Source organism: Adiantum capillus-veneris, chromosome 26, assembly GCF_014529385.1.
Source record: "Adiantum capillus-veneris isolate H3 chromosome 26, ASM1452938v2, whole genome shotgun sequence".
In the NCBI taxonomy this organism is placed as follows: domain Eukaryota; kingdom Viridiplantae; phylum Streptophyta; class Polypodiopsida; order Polypodiales; family Pteridaceae; genus Adiantum; species Adiantum capillus-veneris.
In genome coordinates this window covers 39602545-39617181 of record NC_140956.1, presented here as the reverse complement: position 1 = coordinate 39617181, position 14637 = coordinate 39602545, and the positions used below count along the sequence as shown (strand labels likewise).

Sequence of the window (14637 nt, the reverse complement as noted above, 5' to 3'; positions counted from 1 at the left end):
CCTTAGACTTAAACCTTATTTGCTTTCACCCATCTAATTTGTCGCCCACTTTACCTGTACTTTCAAGACACAACAAAGGGGAAAGGGATACAGAGATTGCACCTGTATGAGAAGACCGACACCAGACTGGCCCCTAAATTAGGCGCCCCTTTCGGTATTTCTTTATTCTTTAAGAGAGGGAATAAAAGTTGTGGTTCCCTACAAGCAGCCCCGTACAATCTTCGCTGAATTTCAACTGTTCTGGCCTGATTTCGGCAACATAACTGTACTAGGACCCTTCACAGTCAGTATTCCCACGCATTGGATGACTTTCCCGACGCATACGGACACTTTGCAAAACCTGGAGAGAATCTGCAGCACGCTGAATTCTCTGTTTTCTGCCCCGAAATGCGCCAGATCACCTGTACAACGGTCCCCTCGCGTCCCCGAACCTCCTGGGGGTATTAGGGTGCATTTAGGGCCAAAACCCTAAACCTGCAAAAATACACAGCAGGCTGTAATCACTGTTTCGGGCTCCGTTTTGCGTGCCGGTCGCATCCGTAGCAAGTCCTCCAGCTCCCGCACTTGTAGGGCTACTTGCCCATTGAATCGGACAAGATTTCGCACATGAAACCTCTCCGAATCACATGTACCTGCGGGGGATTAGCCGCTAGCTAATCTAGCGCCTGTGCAAGAGGCTCTTGCCTCGGCAATCACGCATGAACCCACATAACTGTACATTGGTCAAATGAAAAGGCCACTAGAGGGGCATAACATACTGCCATAGGGGAGAGAGAGAGAGCAGTGCGTAGCGTGCAGGGCATCACTCCTGGCACCGCACTGTACATAAGAGGGAAAGGAAGCACTCCATAGCTCTCAACCTGTGAGAGATTGAAAATGAGCCTCCCTTCTCCTAAAATCAGCGCCACTTCTTCCTGCATGAGGAAAGTGCACAAAAATGTGCCACTTGGCACGTTTACAGGCTATTTCCCGTTTCGGGGTTGCCGCCTAAAAATCTCCCGATCGGTTGCCCAATTGACTTCACGGCAGAGTAATAAAATGTTCCCCTTGTCATTCCGGAGGTAATGACGCGAACACATTTTCAGGTCCCAAAATAGCAGTTCCCTAAATTTTAGGAGATGCTGCCATTGTATCTTTCTAGGTCATCTGACCCTCTTTGTACACTGCACCACACCAAAAACTGAAATGTAGCCTCTGTAGCAAAGGATTCCACTTTGGCTAGTCAATGACCCCACTTTGGCTAACCTTAGTCCTAGTCCAACCTTAGTGCTCTCTTGCCCTCAGGCCTCGACTCCCTCTGAACAGTTCAACACTAGCTATGCAATGCAGGCAGTTAGATTTCCAGATGGGTGTTTCCAAAAAGTGAAAAGGATAGATAGTAGTCACACGCTGGTGACATACCGCCCTCTTGAAATCTCAAACGTCCTCGTTTGCATCTATGTCGTACATGCTCACAGTCAACCCCGGTGTATTCAACACATGTCCACGCGTGTACGACATATATATGCTCATTGTCAACCCTGGTGTATTCAACACCTCGTCGACACATGTATTGTCTGCGTGTGAACCCTGTCCCAATGACATAGTGGTAGCTTCGCACTCTGCCATTGCTTTGAGTCATTAACTTTCCAATGACAAAATGGTAGCTACGCATTTTGCCACTGTCTTTTAGTACATGTTGGATCCAATAACACTTTCGAGCATACCCAAACCGACAGTTTAAGAATGCAGTTACACATGTACCCTTTAATAGAAGCAATTACTGTATTCTTGACAAACTGGCAAGAAATACTCACTTCTATAGCACTAACCAAACTTTTGGACTTTCCATAAGAGCAATTGCCAAACTGACAATCTGTACAGCTCTAACATTTATGTAACATGTACTTGATTTGAGCTCACTTTAAATACCATGTACATCATTTCTTTCAGAAGCCATTGTCACACTGACAATCCATGTAGCTTTGGAACTCAAGGGGTCAAGGTAGGTTGCAAATCGAAGGCTTCAAGGTAAAGTGATAGCACAATTGGTGACTCTGCAAGTTCACCTTCTTCCATCCACTTAGCATTCATTGGTGGATAGTTTCTGAACTTTACCAAGTAACACCTAGCAACCTTGCCTTTCACTTTTCTTTCTTTATGTGCCAAAATCTGTTCCGGGACCAAGATCTTGTCAAGTTCCTCGACTTCCGGCTGATCTTCAGCTAGCATATCCTCTGGCACATCACCCACATAGGGTCTGAGAAGACTCACATGAAACACATTGTGAATCTTCCAACTCTCAGGCAATTTCAGCCTATATGCAACATCATTGATTATGTAGCATACTTGAAAAGGCCCATAGTAACGCATGCTGAGCTTTGGAAACACTCTTTCCTTGCCCTTCATCTTCTTTAACCTTGCCTTTTCAAAGCGTAGAAGCACCCAATCACCAAGTGAAAATACCACTTCACAACGGTGACGATCAGCTGCTTTCTTTTGCTTTGCCTGACTCTTTTCCAAGGCCACTTTGACCTTCTTGTACATTTCATCCATGTCCTGAACATACTTACTTGTCTGCTTCAAATATCTTGTCCTTTGTATGCAGTATGGGAGGAACTTTCTTGCCACCTTCAACTATCTCAAAAGGTGCCTTGCCAGTTGATGAATGCACTGTATTATTGTATGCATACTGAAACCGGCCTGTTCAATCCAAAAAGGGCGGTAGACTTTACTTTAAACCTTGATTTAGCTTTCACCCATTATTAGTGTCTATTTTACCTGCGCTATAGTGACACAAGAGAGGGGAATGGGATACAGATGCTAGAATGCACCTGTATGAGAAGACCGACACCAGATTGGCCCCTAACTTAGGCGCCCCTTTCGGTATTTCTTTATTCTTTAAAAGAGGGAATAAACGCTGTGGTTCCTACAAGCTGCCCCGTACAAACTCGGCTGAATTTCCACTGTTCCAGCCCGATTTCGGCAACATAACTGTACTAGAACCCTTCACAGTCAATATTCCCACGCATTGGCCGACTTTCCCGACGCATACGGGCACTTTGCAAAACCTGGCGAGAATCTGCAGCACGCTGAATTCTCTGTTTTCAGCCCCGAAAATGCGCCAGATCACCTATACAGCGGTCCCCTTGCGTCCCCGAACCTCCTGGGGGTATTAGGGTCCGTTTAGGGCCAAAAACCTAAACCTGCAAAAATACACAGCAGGCTGTAATTTACTGTTTCGGGCTCCGTTTCGCGTGCCGGTCGCATCCGTAGCAAGTCCTCGAGCTCCCGCACCTGTAGGGCTACTTGCCCTTTGAATCGGACGAGATTTCTGGCGTGAAACCTCTCCGAATTCACCTGTACCTGCGGGGGGATTAGCCGCTAGCTAATCCAGTACATGTGCAAGAGGCTCTTGCCTCGGCAATCGCGCATGAACCCACACAACTGTACATTGGTCAAATGAAGAGCCCACTTGAGGGGCATAACATACTGCCAAAGGGGAGAGAGAGGGCAGTGCGTAGCGTGCAGGGCATCACTCCTGGCACCGCACTGTACATAAGAGGGAAAGCAAGCACTCCATAGCTCTTAACCTGTGACAAAAACTGCAAATGAGCCTCTCCCAGCTTAAAATTCAGCGCCAACTCTCTCTTGCATTAGAAACTGCACCAGAATGTGCCACTTGGCACATTTATAAGCATTTTCCCGTTTCGGGGTTGCCGTCTAAAAATATCCCAACCGGTTGCCCAGTTGACTTCACAGCAGAGTAAGAAAATGTTCCCTTTGTCATTCCGGAGGTAATGACAAAGGGAACATTTTCTTACTCTGCCGGAGGTAATGACAAAGGGAACATTTTCTTCACGGCAGAGTAAGAAAATGTTCCCTTTGTCATTCCGGAGGTAATGACGTCAACACATTTTCAGGTCCCAAAATAGCAGTTCCCTAAATTTTAGGAGATGCTGCCATTGTATCTTTCTAGGTCATCCAACCCTCTTTATACACTGCGGCCACATCCAGAACTGAAATGTAGCCTCTGTAGCAAAGGATTCCACTTTGGCTAGTCAATGACCCCACTTGGCTAACCATAGTCCTTGTCTAACCTTAGTGCTCTCTTGCCCTCAGGCCTGGACTCCCTCTGGACAGTTCCACACTAGCTATGCAATGCAAGGCAGTTAGATTTCCCGAGGGGTGTTTCCAAAAAGTGAGTAAATAGATAATAAGAAAGAAATCAACAAAAAGGATAGATAGTAGTCACACGCTGGTGACACATACTCCACCAATGGCAAATAGTGCTCCCATTGTCCTTTATGCTCTGACACATAGCACTTCAGCAGATCTAGGACAGTAGAATTTTCTTAGCAAATCTAGGACAATAGAATTTGCTTAGCAAATCTAGGACAGTAGAATTTGCTTCTTTTGATTGCCCATCTGTTTGAGGATGAAATGACGAAGAGAATTTGAGCGTTGTGCCCATATTCTCAAACAAGCCTCTCCAGAACGAACTTGTCATGCGTGGATCACCATCGCTATCAATGGACTGTGGCATGCCATGATACTTGAAAATATTGCTCATAAACAAGCGTGCCATCAGATCTGGCTTTATCTTCTTCCTTACAGGAATAAAATGAGCCTGCTTGCTGAATCTGCATATGATGGTCCAAATACCATCATTTCCTGTCTGCGTTCTCGGAAGATCAAAGATAAAATCCATAGCAATACTTTCCCATGGTTTATCTGGAATAGGCAGTGGTTGCAATAACCCTGGTGCCTTTTGCCTGTCAAACTTGACCTTCTAGCATGTTAGGCATTCTCGCACAAAGACATCCATATCTCTTCTCAATGTAGGCCAGTAGAAGAATGTCTCAACCGCTTTAACTGTAGCATCAATACTACGATGCCCTGCATACGGTGACATGACTCTCTTCCATAACTTTGCGTCGCAATGGCTTTGTGACACACAATTTGCCATGCATCATCATGAACCCATCTTTGAGAAGATAGTGTTCGTGACGTTGTCCATCCATTAGCTGCTCGAAGACCCTTGCAAAATCTTCTTCATTTGCACATTGTTCCCTCATATCATCAAGTTCATGATGATAAGGAATTGACACAACTGAAATTTGTGGCTTCCTTGACAAGGCATCAGCCACAACGTTCTTCTTGCCTTCCACATGCACAATCTGAAAATGGAACATGGACAAGATATTTGCCCATCGCATATGCTTCTCAGATAACTTTGCCTATGTCAAGAAGTATCGCAAGGTCTGATGATCCATTTGGACAACGAAATCTGCACCTAGCAGGTAGTGTTTCCAACTTAAGAGCGCATGAATCACGGCCTGCAGTTTTTTTTCATTGTCTTTTCTGGCCCTTGCAAGATTCTACTCTCATTGGCTACTACCCTGCCATCTTGCATTAGCACTGCACCAATGCTACTACCGCAAGTGTCGCACTGGACCAGAAATGACTTCCTAAGATCTGGCAACGCAATGACTGGATCTGAAGTCATCTTTTCCTTTAAGAGATTAAAAGCTGAAATCTCTTTCTGTGTCCATCTAAAGGTGACTGCCTTCTTTTGAAGATCATGTAAAGGTGAAGCAATCTCAGCGAAATTTCGGATAAACCTTATGTAATAGGAGCATAGTCCCAAGAAGCTTCGGACATCGTGCACCGTCTTCAAATCTGGCCATGACTTGATCGCTTCAACTTTAGCAGGATCCATTCTGACACCATCCTTTGAGACAATGTGTCCCAGAAAGTGAATCTCTTCCAGAAAAAATTCACTTTCCTTTGCATTGATGAGCAACCTATGGCTGCGTAGCTCTTTAAACACAATGGCCAAGTGATGCCTATGCTCCTCTTCATTCTTTGAGTAGACTATCATATCGTCAAAGAATGTACCAACAAACTGCTGGTGTGGACGGAAAATTCTGTCCATCATCCTATTGAACGTAGCAGGAGCATTTGTGAGACCAAAGGGCATCACTAAAAATTCGTAAAGGCCAAACGTTGTTCTGAAAGCAGTCTTGTGCACATCCTTTGATCTAATGCGGATCTGATGGTACCCATTCTTTAGATCTATCCTGCTAAACATAGCTGCTCCTTCTAATTTGTCCAGAATATCATCAATTCTAGGTATAGGGAACCTATTCTTGATGGTATTCTTGTTCAGTGCACGGTAGTCGATGCACATTCGCCATGAGCCATCCTTTTTCTGCACCAACAACACTGGAGAACAAAATGGAGATGAACTGGGCTGAATCAGCCCCTTTTCTAACAGCTCCAATACTTGGCTCATTATCTCTATCTGTTGAGCTGCACTAACCCTGTACGGAGGCTTATTTGGTGGGCTACTGCCTGGCACCAAATCTATCGCATGGTCCTCGGGTCTCTTTGGCGGCAATTGAGACGGTAATGAATCGGAAAAACAGTCACTATACTGTTGTAAAAACATTGACCTTTCTTTATCTAACACAGATAAATTTGATTCATCACAATCTGACACTTCACGTGTAAAAACCAAGTACGCAGAAAGATGTTTTTTCATTACAGAAGTAATAGCAGAAGTTGATACAGTGGGAATAGACTCCCCTTTAAGCTTTACATCTAGAATGTGAGTCTTTCCCCTGCTCTGTACAATGATCTTTTTGTTGTAGGCATCCATGATTCCCTGACCAAGGAATACCTAGCAACACATCACATCCGTCCAGTAGCATGATGTAAAATTCTTCAGCATCTACATAGGACTGGATATGTAGGCGCAACTTTCCGATGATAGGTGTCACAACCTGTGTATGGCCAGGACATGCCAAACCTGCCTCTGCTGTATACCCCGTCTCTTCAGGTCTGATTTCCAACTTTGAAGCCAATTCTGGGGAAATGAAGTTGGCTTTAGCACCTGGATCAAAGAAGATAAGCATTGTTTGATCCCTGACCTTTCCCCATGCTCTGCAAAGCTCACTTGCATCTGAATTTGGCTTGTTGCCCACCATATCTGGCACTAGACCAGCCATGGGCCTCTTTCCTTTCCTGTCCTCCTTGTCTTCAGAATCAAGTGGCCTTTTCTTTTGAGGAGCCAGGCTGCTCACAGATAAAGCATTTGTTCTCTGACCTCGGGACCTTCTTTTGCTCTTCTGACTTGCGAGGAAAACGTCTTTTCCATTTCTTTGCTGGTCCCTTTTCTGATTCAGCCGTAGCTTTGCCTTTCCCTGCGTTGGTTGGCTCCTGAGACGCTTTAGGAACGTCATTGGGAACGTACTTCTTCGCTGAATTTTTCTTAGCTGATCCTTCCTTAACGCCAATATTAAATTCACAATCTTCTCCCTTGAGCAAACCATTGTCAGTGTTTGCTACCTCGATGAGTTGCGTCAAGGTAGTGACTTTGGTCTTCATGCAGTACTTTCTCAATCCTTTGGGTAGGACACAACAGTATTTTCAATCTGTTCTGTCAATGGCACAAACCTATAGGAAGTTATTGGAAGTAGAGCTTTCCAAAACTTCCGATTGTAGTCATCCAGATTCTTGCAAGTAGCAGCATTAAGCTGGTGCCATTCTGTCATGACATCTGCTTCAAAGTCATCAGATAACCATGCTGCTACAAAAATCTGCTTGAAGTAAATCCATGTGGACGGAGCTTGCCCTTGAAGCAATAAAGTTGTCCACCATTGTCCCGCATTCCTTGTCAAGAAAGTGGCTGCCTTGCGAACCTTTGAAGCCTCTGTAAAGTTTCCCCCCTGCATAGGCCTTGTCAAACTGTTGGAGGAATGAGAGAGCCTTCTTCCTGTCATCAACCCCTGTAAAGGTCGTGAATGCCACACCTTTGCCACCTTCTTTGTACGGAGTTGGCTTCTCGAGCGGCGTTAAGTTGTCATATGGAAGTGACTGAAACATGGGAACACTGTTAGGATTCATCTGTGTTCCTTGACCGCTATTAAGTTGACCTGGATATGCCATATTTAGCTGTTGATTTGTAATTCCAGCCATACCAAAATTTGTCAGTGGCATCCCAAATTGGCCCTTAGTGCTTTGAAACCCTGGTTGCATATCCATGACACCATACATGGGGTTAGGCATCATCGTTTGAGCACCCCCAAACACTGTTCCTAGCGTGTAAAACTGATTTCCAGGTGCATGACCATCCATGCTTTGGAATACCGATCCACCTCCAAAATAGCCAGGGTGAAATGAAGGTGGTGGGAAGACTTGTTGCATAGCCTGTAGGTTGCTTCCCTGCCCAGCTGCTGAAAAGTGGCTGGCTGAACTGGTACAGCTTGAAAGATTGGCATCTCAGCCACCTGTTCTTGCACCTTAGGCACAGGTTGTGGAGACTGCATGTTCTCCGTCAAGTGTACAGGTGTTTCCATTGACTCTGCAGTATGAATCACCTATGCTTGAGCCTTAACAGGCTTTTGAATATGATCCAGTGACCCAACTTGCTGAGACGGAAGAGGAGGTTGGAGAAAAGCTAAAAACCTCGGGTTCTGCATTACTTGTGTGAACATAGCCACAGCAGTAGCCAACTGGCTCCTGAATATATCATCACCCGTCTATGGTGGTCTTGAAGACTCACCCACTTCATGTGTCTGTTGACCCTGTGAGGAGGAAACCTCTTCAGTCACATCATCAGGTCTGTCAGCCATAATTGCAATTCCCTGTGTCTGGTCTATGATCCCCTGTGTCTTCAAGCCCAAACTGACCTAGGCTCACTTCTATGGGAAAAAGTGATTTAATCCCGACGATGGAGCCATGTAACCGGCATGTTAATCCAAAAAGGGCGGTAGACCTTATTTGCTTTCACCCATCTAATTTGTCACCCACTTTACCTGTACTTTCAAGACACAACAAAGGGGAAAGGGATACAAGTTGCTAGATTGCACCTATATGAGAAGACCGACACCAGACTGGCCCCTAAATTAGGCGCCCCTTTCGGTATTTCTTTATTCTTTAACAGAGGGAATAAAAGTTGTGGTTCCCTACAAGCTGCCCCTTACAATCTTCGCTGAATTTCAACTGTTTTGGCCTAATTTCGGCGGCATAACTGTACTAGGACCCTTCACAGTCAGTATTCCCACGCATTGGATGACTTTCCCGACGCATACGGACACTTTACAAAACCTGACGAGAATCTGCAGCACACTGAATTCTCTGTTTTCTGCCCCGAAAATGCGCCAGATCACCTATACAACGGTCCCCTCGAGTCCCCGAACCTCCTAGGGGTATAAGGGTCTGTTTAGGGCCAAAACCCTAAACCTGCAAAAATACACAGCAGGCTGTAATTCACTGTTTCGGGCTCCGTTTTGCGTGCCGGTCGCATCCGTAGCAAGTCCTCCAGCTCCCGCACCTGTAGGGCTACTTGCCCTTTAAATCGGACGAGATTTCGCACGTGAAACCTCTCCGAATCACCTATACCTACGGGGGATTAGCCGCTAACTAATCCAGTACTTGTGCAAGAGGCTCTTGCCTCGGCAATCGCGCATGAACCCACATAACTGTACATTGGTCAAATGAAAAGGCCACTAGAGGGGCATAACATACTGCCATAGGGGAGAGAGAAAGAGAGAGCAGTGCGTAGCGTGTAGGGCATCACTCCTGGCACCGCACTGTACATAAGAGGGAAAGGAAGCACTCCATAGCTCTCAACCTGTGAGAGATTGAAAATGAGCCTCCCTTCTCCTAAAATCAGCGCCACTTCTTCCTGCATGAGGAAAGTGCACAAAAATGTGCCACTTGGCACATTTACAAGCTATTTCCCGTTTCGGGGTTGCCGCCTAAAAATCTCCCGACCGGTTGCCCAATTGACTTCACGGCAGAGTAATAAAATGTTCCCCTCGTCATTCCGGAGGTCATGACGCGAACACATTTTCAGGTCCCAAAATAGCAGTTCCCTAAATTTTAGGAGATGCTGCCATTGTATCTTTCTAGGTCATCTGACCCTCTTTGTACACTGCACCACACCAAAAACTGAAATGTAGCCTCTGTAGCAAAGGATTCCACTTTGGCTAGTCAATGACCCCACTTTGGCTAACCTTAGTCCTAGTCCAACCTTAGTGCTCTCTTGCCCTCAGGCCTCGACTCCCTCTGAACAGTTCCACACTAGCTATGCAATGCATGGCAGTTAGATTTCCAGATGGGTGTTTCCAAAAAGTGAAAATGAATAAATAATACGAAAGAAATCAACGAAAAGGATAGATAGTAGTCACACGCTGGTGACATACCGCCCTCTTGAAATCTCAAACGTCCTCGTTTGCAATTATGTCGTACATGCTCACAGTCAACCCCGGTGTATTCAACACATGTCCACACGTGTACGACACATATATGCTCATTGTCAACCCTGGTGTATTCAACACCTCGTCGACACATGTATTGTCTGCGTGTGAACCCTGTCCCAATGACATAGTGGTAGCTTCGCACTCTGCCATTGCTTTGAGTCATTAACTTTCCAATGACAAAATGGTAGCTACGCATTTTGCCGCTGTCTTTTAGTACATGTTGGATCCAGTAACACTTTCAAACCGAGAGTTTAAGAATGCAGTTACACATGTACCCTTTAATAGAAGCAATTACTGTATTCTTGACAAACTGACAAGAAATACTCACTTCTATAGCACTAACCAAACTTTTGGACTTTCCATAAGAGCAATTGCCAAACTGACAATCTGTACAGCTCTAACATTTATGTAACATGTACTTGATTTGAGCTCACATTAAATACCATGTACATCATTTCTTTCAGAAGCCATTGTCACACTGACAATCCATGTAGCTTTGGAACTCAAGGGGTCAAGGTAGGTTGCAAATCGAAGGCTTCAAGGTAAAGTGATAGCACAGTTGGTGACTCTGCAAGTTCACCTTCTTCCATCCACTTAGCATCCATTGGTGGATAGTTTCTGAACTTTACCAAGTAACGCCTAGCAACCTTGCCTTTCACTTTTCTTTCTTTATGTGCCAAAATCTGTTCAGGGACCAAGATCTTGTCAAGTTCCTCGACTTCCAGCTGATCTTCAGCTAGCATATCCTTTGGCACATCACCCACATAGGGTCTGAGAAGACTCACATGAAACACATTGTGAATCTTCCAACTCTCAGGCAATTTCAGCCTATATGCAACATCATTGATTATGTAGCATACTTGAAAAGGCCCATAGTAACGCATGCTGAGCTTTGGAAACACTCTTTCCTTGCCCTTCATCTTCTTTAACCTTGCCTTTTCAAAGCGTAGAAGCACCCAATCACCAAGTGAAAATACCACTTCACAACGGTGACGATCAGCTGCTTTCTTTTGCTTTGCCTGACTCTTTTCCAAGGCCACTTTGACCTTCTTGTACATTTCATCCATGTCCTGAACATACTTACTTGTCTGCTTCAAATATCTTGTCCTTTGTATGCAGTATGGGAGGAACTTTCTTGCCACCTTCAACTATCTCAAAAGGTGCCTTGCCACTTGATGAATGCATTGTATTATTGTATGCATACTCCACCAATGGCAAATAGTGCTCCCATTTTCCTTTATGCTCTAACACATAGCACTTCAGCAGATCTAGGACAGTAGAATTTGCTTCTTCTGACTGCCCATCTGTTTGAGGATGAAATGACGAAGAGAATTTGAGCGTTGTGCCCATGCGTGGACCTTGCTCAGATACCAATGTCACGAAAACAGAAGCGAGCACTTACTTTTTCGTACTAATTAAAATTAACCACATAAGAGCAAGGAACATGAGGTGGTAGCTAGGTACTAAGTAGGAGTGCAGAGGTGGTGGTGGTAGCAAGCAGAGATGCATGCTTGGTCAAAGCGGAAGGAGGGGGAGTTGCACATGTGGTTGGTATAGGGGGAAATTGGTGCCCATAGCAAAAGTAGCGGCGGCCGGTGCAAGTGCAAATGAGCGAGGTGCAAAAATGGTTGGTAAAGGAAAATGAGTGTCCCCAGTAAAAGTAGGTATCCCAAACAGTTATGTAAACCGGAAAAACAGTATACAAGCACACTTGACACAAGTGAACTGACGTGTCCTTGGGCATACGTTGTTGGATACCTTGTTTTTTATTATCAGCTTTTTGATCGACTGACGCCATGTGGTTGGCCACAAACCCTTAAACAAATTGTTCCCTCTTCATCACTCTCTGTGCTTTGAGAATAGCAGACCAAGCTTCCTCAGTCCTAAGCAGGGCTCTCTCCACAATCTTTTTGCGGTTGTATGCCACTTGCGGTCCACATCGCCAAACCTCTCTTGGGCCGTTCTTGGTCCCGTATCGATGACTTGGGCATTGTGCCAAGAGCACATCCTCGTGACCTCCCAGTACAGGAGGAACACCTAAGAAGCAGCAAGGGACGTGAAATGTGGGGCCAACTCACACTTGGGAGTGAATAAATGAGGACCAGATTTGGTAGTGCAGGTAGGATGAAAAACTCTCGTGGAACACACCCCACACAAATTTGCACTTTCCAATTCTTGACAACAAGCTACAATACCGACTCTGCACACACACAAGAATAGGCTAGGTTTTAATTATTGATAAAAAGGCTTTTAATATCCTAAAACAAGTGCAAAGCAAAAAAAACTAATCATATGCACAATTATAAGCTAGTACAAATGCCAACTTAAGGAGCTTATCACATATGTCACAAGATATTCATGCTCTCTAGACGAGTAGGTTCTCATTGCAAGGGTCATAGGATACCCAACAAATGGGTGCAGCAGCGGACACATAAGACGCTGCGCAAAAGGGCTGCAAGTAAGATGGAGCTGTCGCGCCCCTTCAGCTGCGAAGGTGGCTCCTCGCAGAAAGATGTGTGGGCTGCACTGCAGACTACTTCATCAAGGCACTGTCAATCGGCTCATAAAGTGGTGCAAATGTTTCTCTATGCCATGTGGGAGGTACTGCTGACAACAATGGTAAGCAGGGAGGGCGCGGAGCTGGATTGACAAGAGTGATAGCTGAAGTGGGGCTCGATCAGAACATGTATGATATATGCTACGTGTTTTAAGAGCAAGTATCAATGTCCCTGAAACAGCACTTTCTAAGTCAGGCGTTCAAGTTTAGGATGCCAAGAAAGTACCTGGATATGCCAGCTCTCAGGGTCACTTTCCAATGTCACAATTGAAGCTGCTTTGTCATTACGATCTATAAGGCAAGATTTTTGCCGCAAATCGATAAGAAAATCTTCATGCAATCCACCTCTCTGTATTTTCAGTCGGAAACCATGCCACTTTGAGACTTTTCTCCAGCGTTGTTCGAAATTAGTCAGGACATCATATACAGCAGGCCCTTCAATCCTACAGTGAAGATCATGCCATGGCTGCCGCGGACCTCCACTGCCAACTTTCTAAAAAAAACCAAAGAACTACGCCTTTAAAATTAAACAGCAGCATGTCTCAAAGCAAAACATAGTAAAACCTGGGTTAAATTTTGTGCTACTTACAGTTTGAAATGTGGGATTGTGATAATCGTCTTTATAATCTGTACCAAGCTTACAAAACAGGGTATGCTCTGGAGTATCATAACGCCCGTCACACAAATCAAGACCACCAAGAAAAGCAATTAATCGCCTCTTATCCGTAGAACCTTTTGCATCCACAATAACCGTCTTCTGATGATGAGTATAGATAGTTCCAACCACCTGATAAGAAAACCATCAAATCCCATTCCTTGAACTACTAAAACACCAGCTTCCCCTATAACACTTAACAAGCAATGTGTAAAATAGACATATCTGCTTACCTGTTGTTTGACCCAGCTGAGTTTGCTGTCAGCATATCTAGGAGCCAGTAGACACTTCACTCCAGATCGCCTAAAATATTTTCGTGTTTCTTCATCGTGTACTCCCATCACACCAACCTACATAAAACCAAGAATGCAGAAATTTCAGAGACAACTGAAGGTTACATTCTTTTGTGAGAGGGGTGCAAATGGCTGAAAAGAGACCCTAGAGAACCTGTCTTACACCAGACCTTTACAAGCTTGGTTTAAACAATTTGCACATACACACACTTGAATCCAGAGCATACCCAAATTTGCTTTGAAGGGAAAACGCGCGTTTGTACAGTATCAACACACAAGAGATGCAGGGCAGACTGAGCCATGATGAAGCCTAGTATCTAATAAGAGCGTAAGACAGAAAAATTTAAGACAGCTAACAGTTTGGTTTAAAGCATCTGCAACATTAAAAGTTTTATTTAAAAAAATGAATACACTAACTTCTTAGCACATGATCCATGATCCATGATATCAATCTTATCTCAAAACTCAATAACAAACAAACATTGTTGCATGTAACTTTTCTCATGCAAGGGTGGAAGAAGACGTGTAAACAATGAAGATGCAATTGTCACAAGGGGTGCCTATGTAGGGGCCAGTACCGCATAGGGGAGGAACTCCGCATCTCCATCCCGATCCCATCTATCTCTCAATTACTTTGTCTTATATCTATGTGCTAATTTCTGATTTTATGAGCTGAAAACTATTGTTTATGCTATCCAACACCACCTTGGCAATAGGCCAGCCGGTTACAGGGGGAGGAACCTGAAATGGTCTCTCCATCATTCACCTCATCATAATACCAACAAAGTCTGATCGCCAATATACTACAAACACATAACATCTAGGATGGGTGACATAGAGCATCGTGAAGGAGATTGTACCATAAGTTCGGAAGGAAAGGAC

At 44.7% G+C, this 14637-nt stretch overlaps 1 protein-coding gene across 4 annotated transcripts in view; it reads right to left on the bottom strand.

Annotated features, from left to right (window-relative positions):
* LOC147423302 (phospholipase D gamma 1-like) overlaps positions 1-14637 on the bottom strand; it is a 54062-nt gene that overhangs the window by 17427 nt on the left and 21998 nt on the right. For all 4 annotated transcript variants that reach the window (XR_015186553.1, XR_015186552.1, XM_086501214.1 and 1 more), the window contains exons 2-4: positions 13696-13812; positions 13397-13594; positions 13034-13300 (exon numbers count right to left, since the gene is read on the bottom strand). Coding sequence is in view for 2 of the 4 variants with exons in the window: in XM_086501214.1 (XP_086357340.1) it covers positions 13034-13300; positions 13397-13594; positions 13696-13812 (582 nt within the window). In the remaining 2 variants the exon portion in view is untranslated. The remainder of the gene's footprint in view (positions 1-13033; positions 13301-13396; positions 13595-13695; positions 13813-14637) is intronic.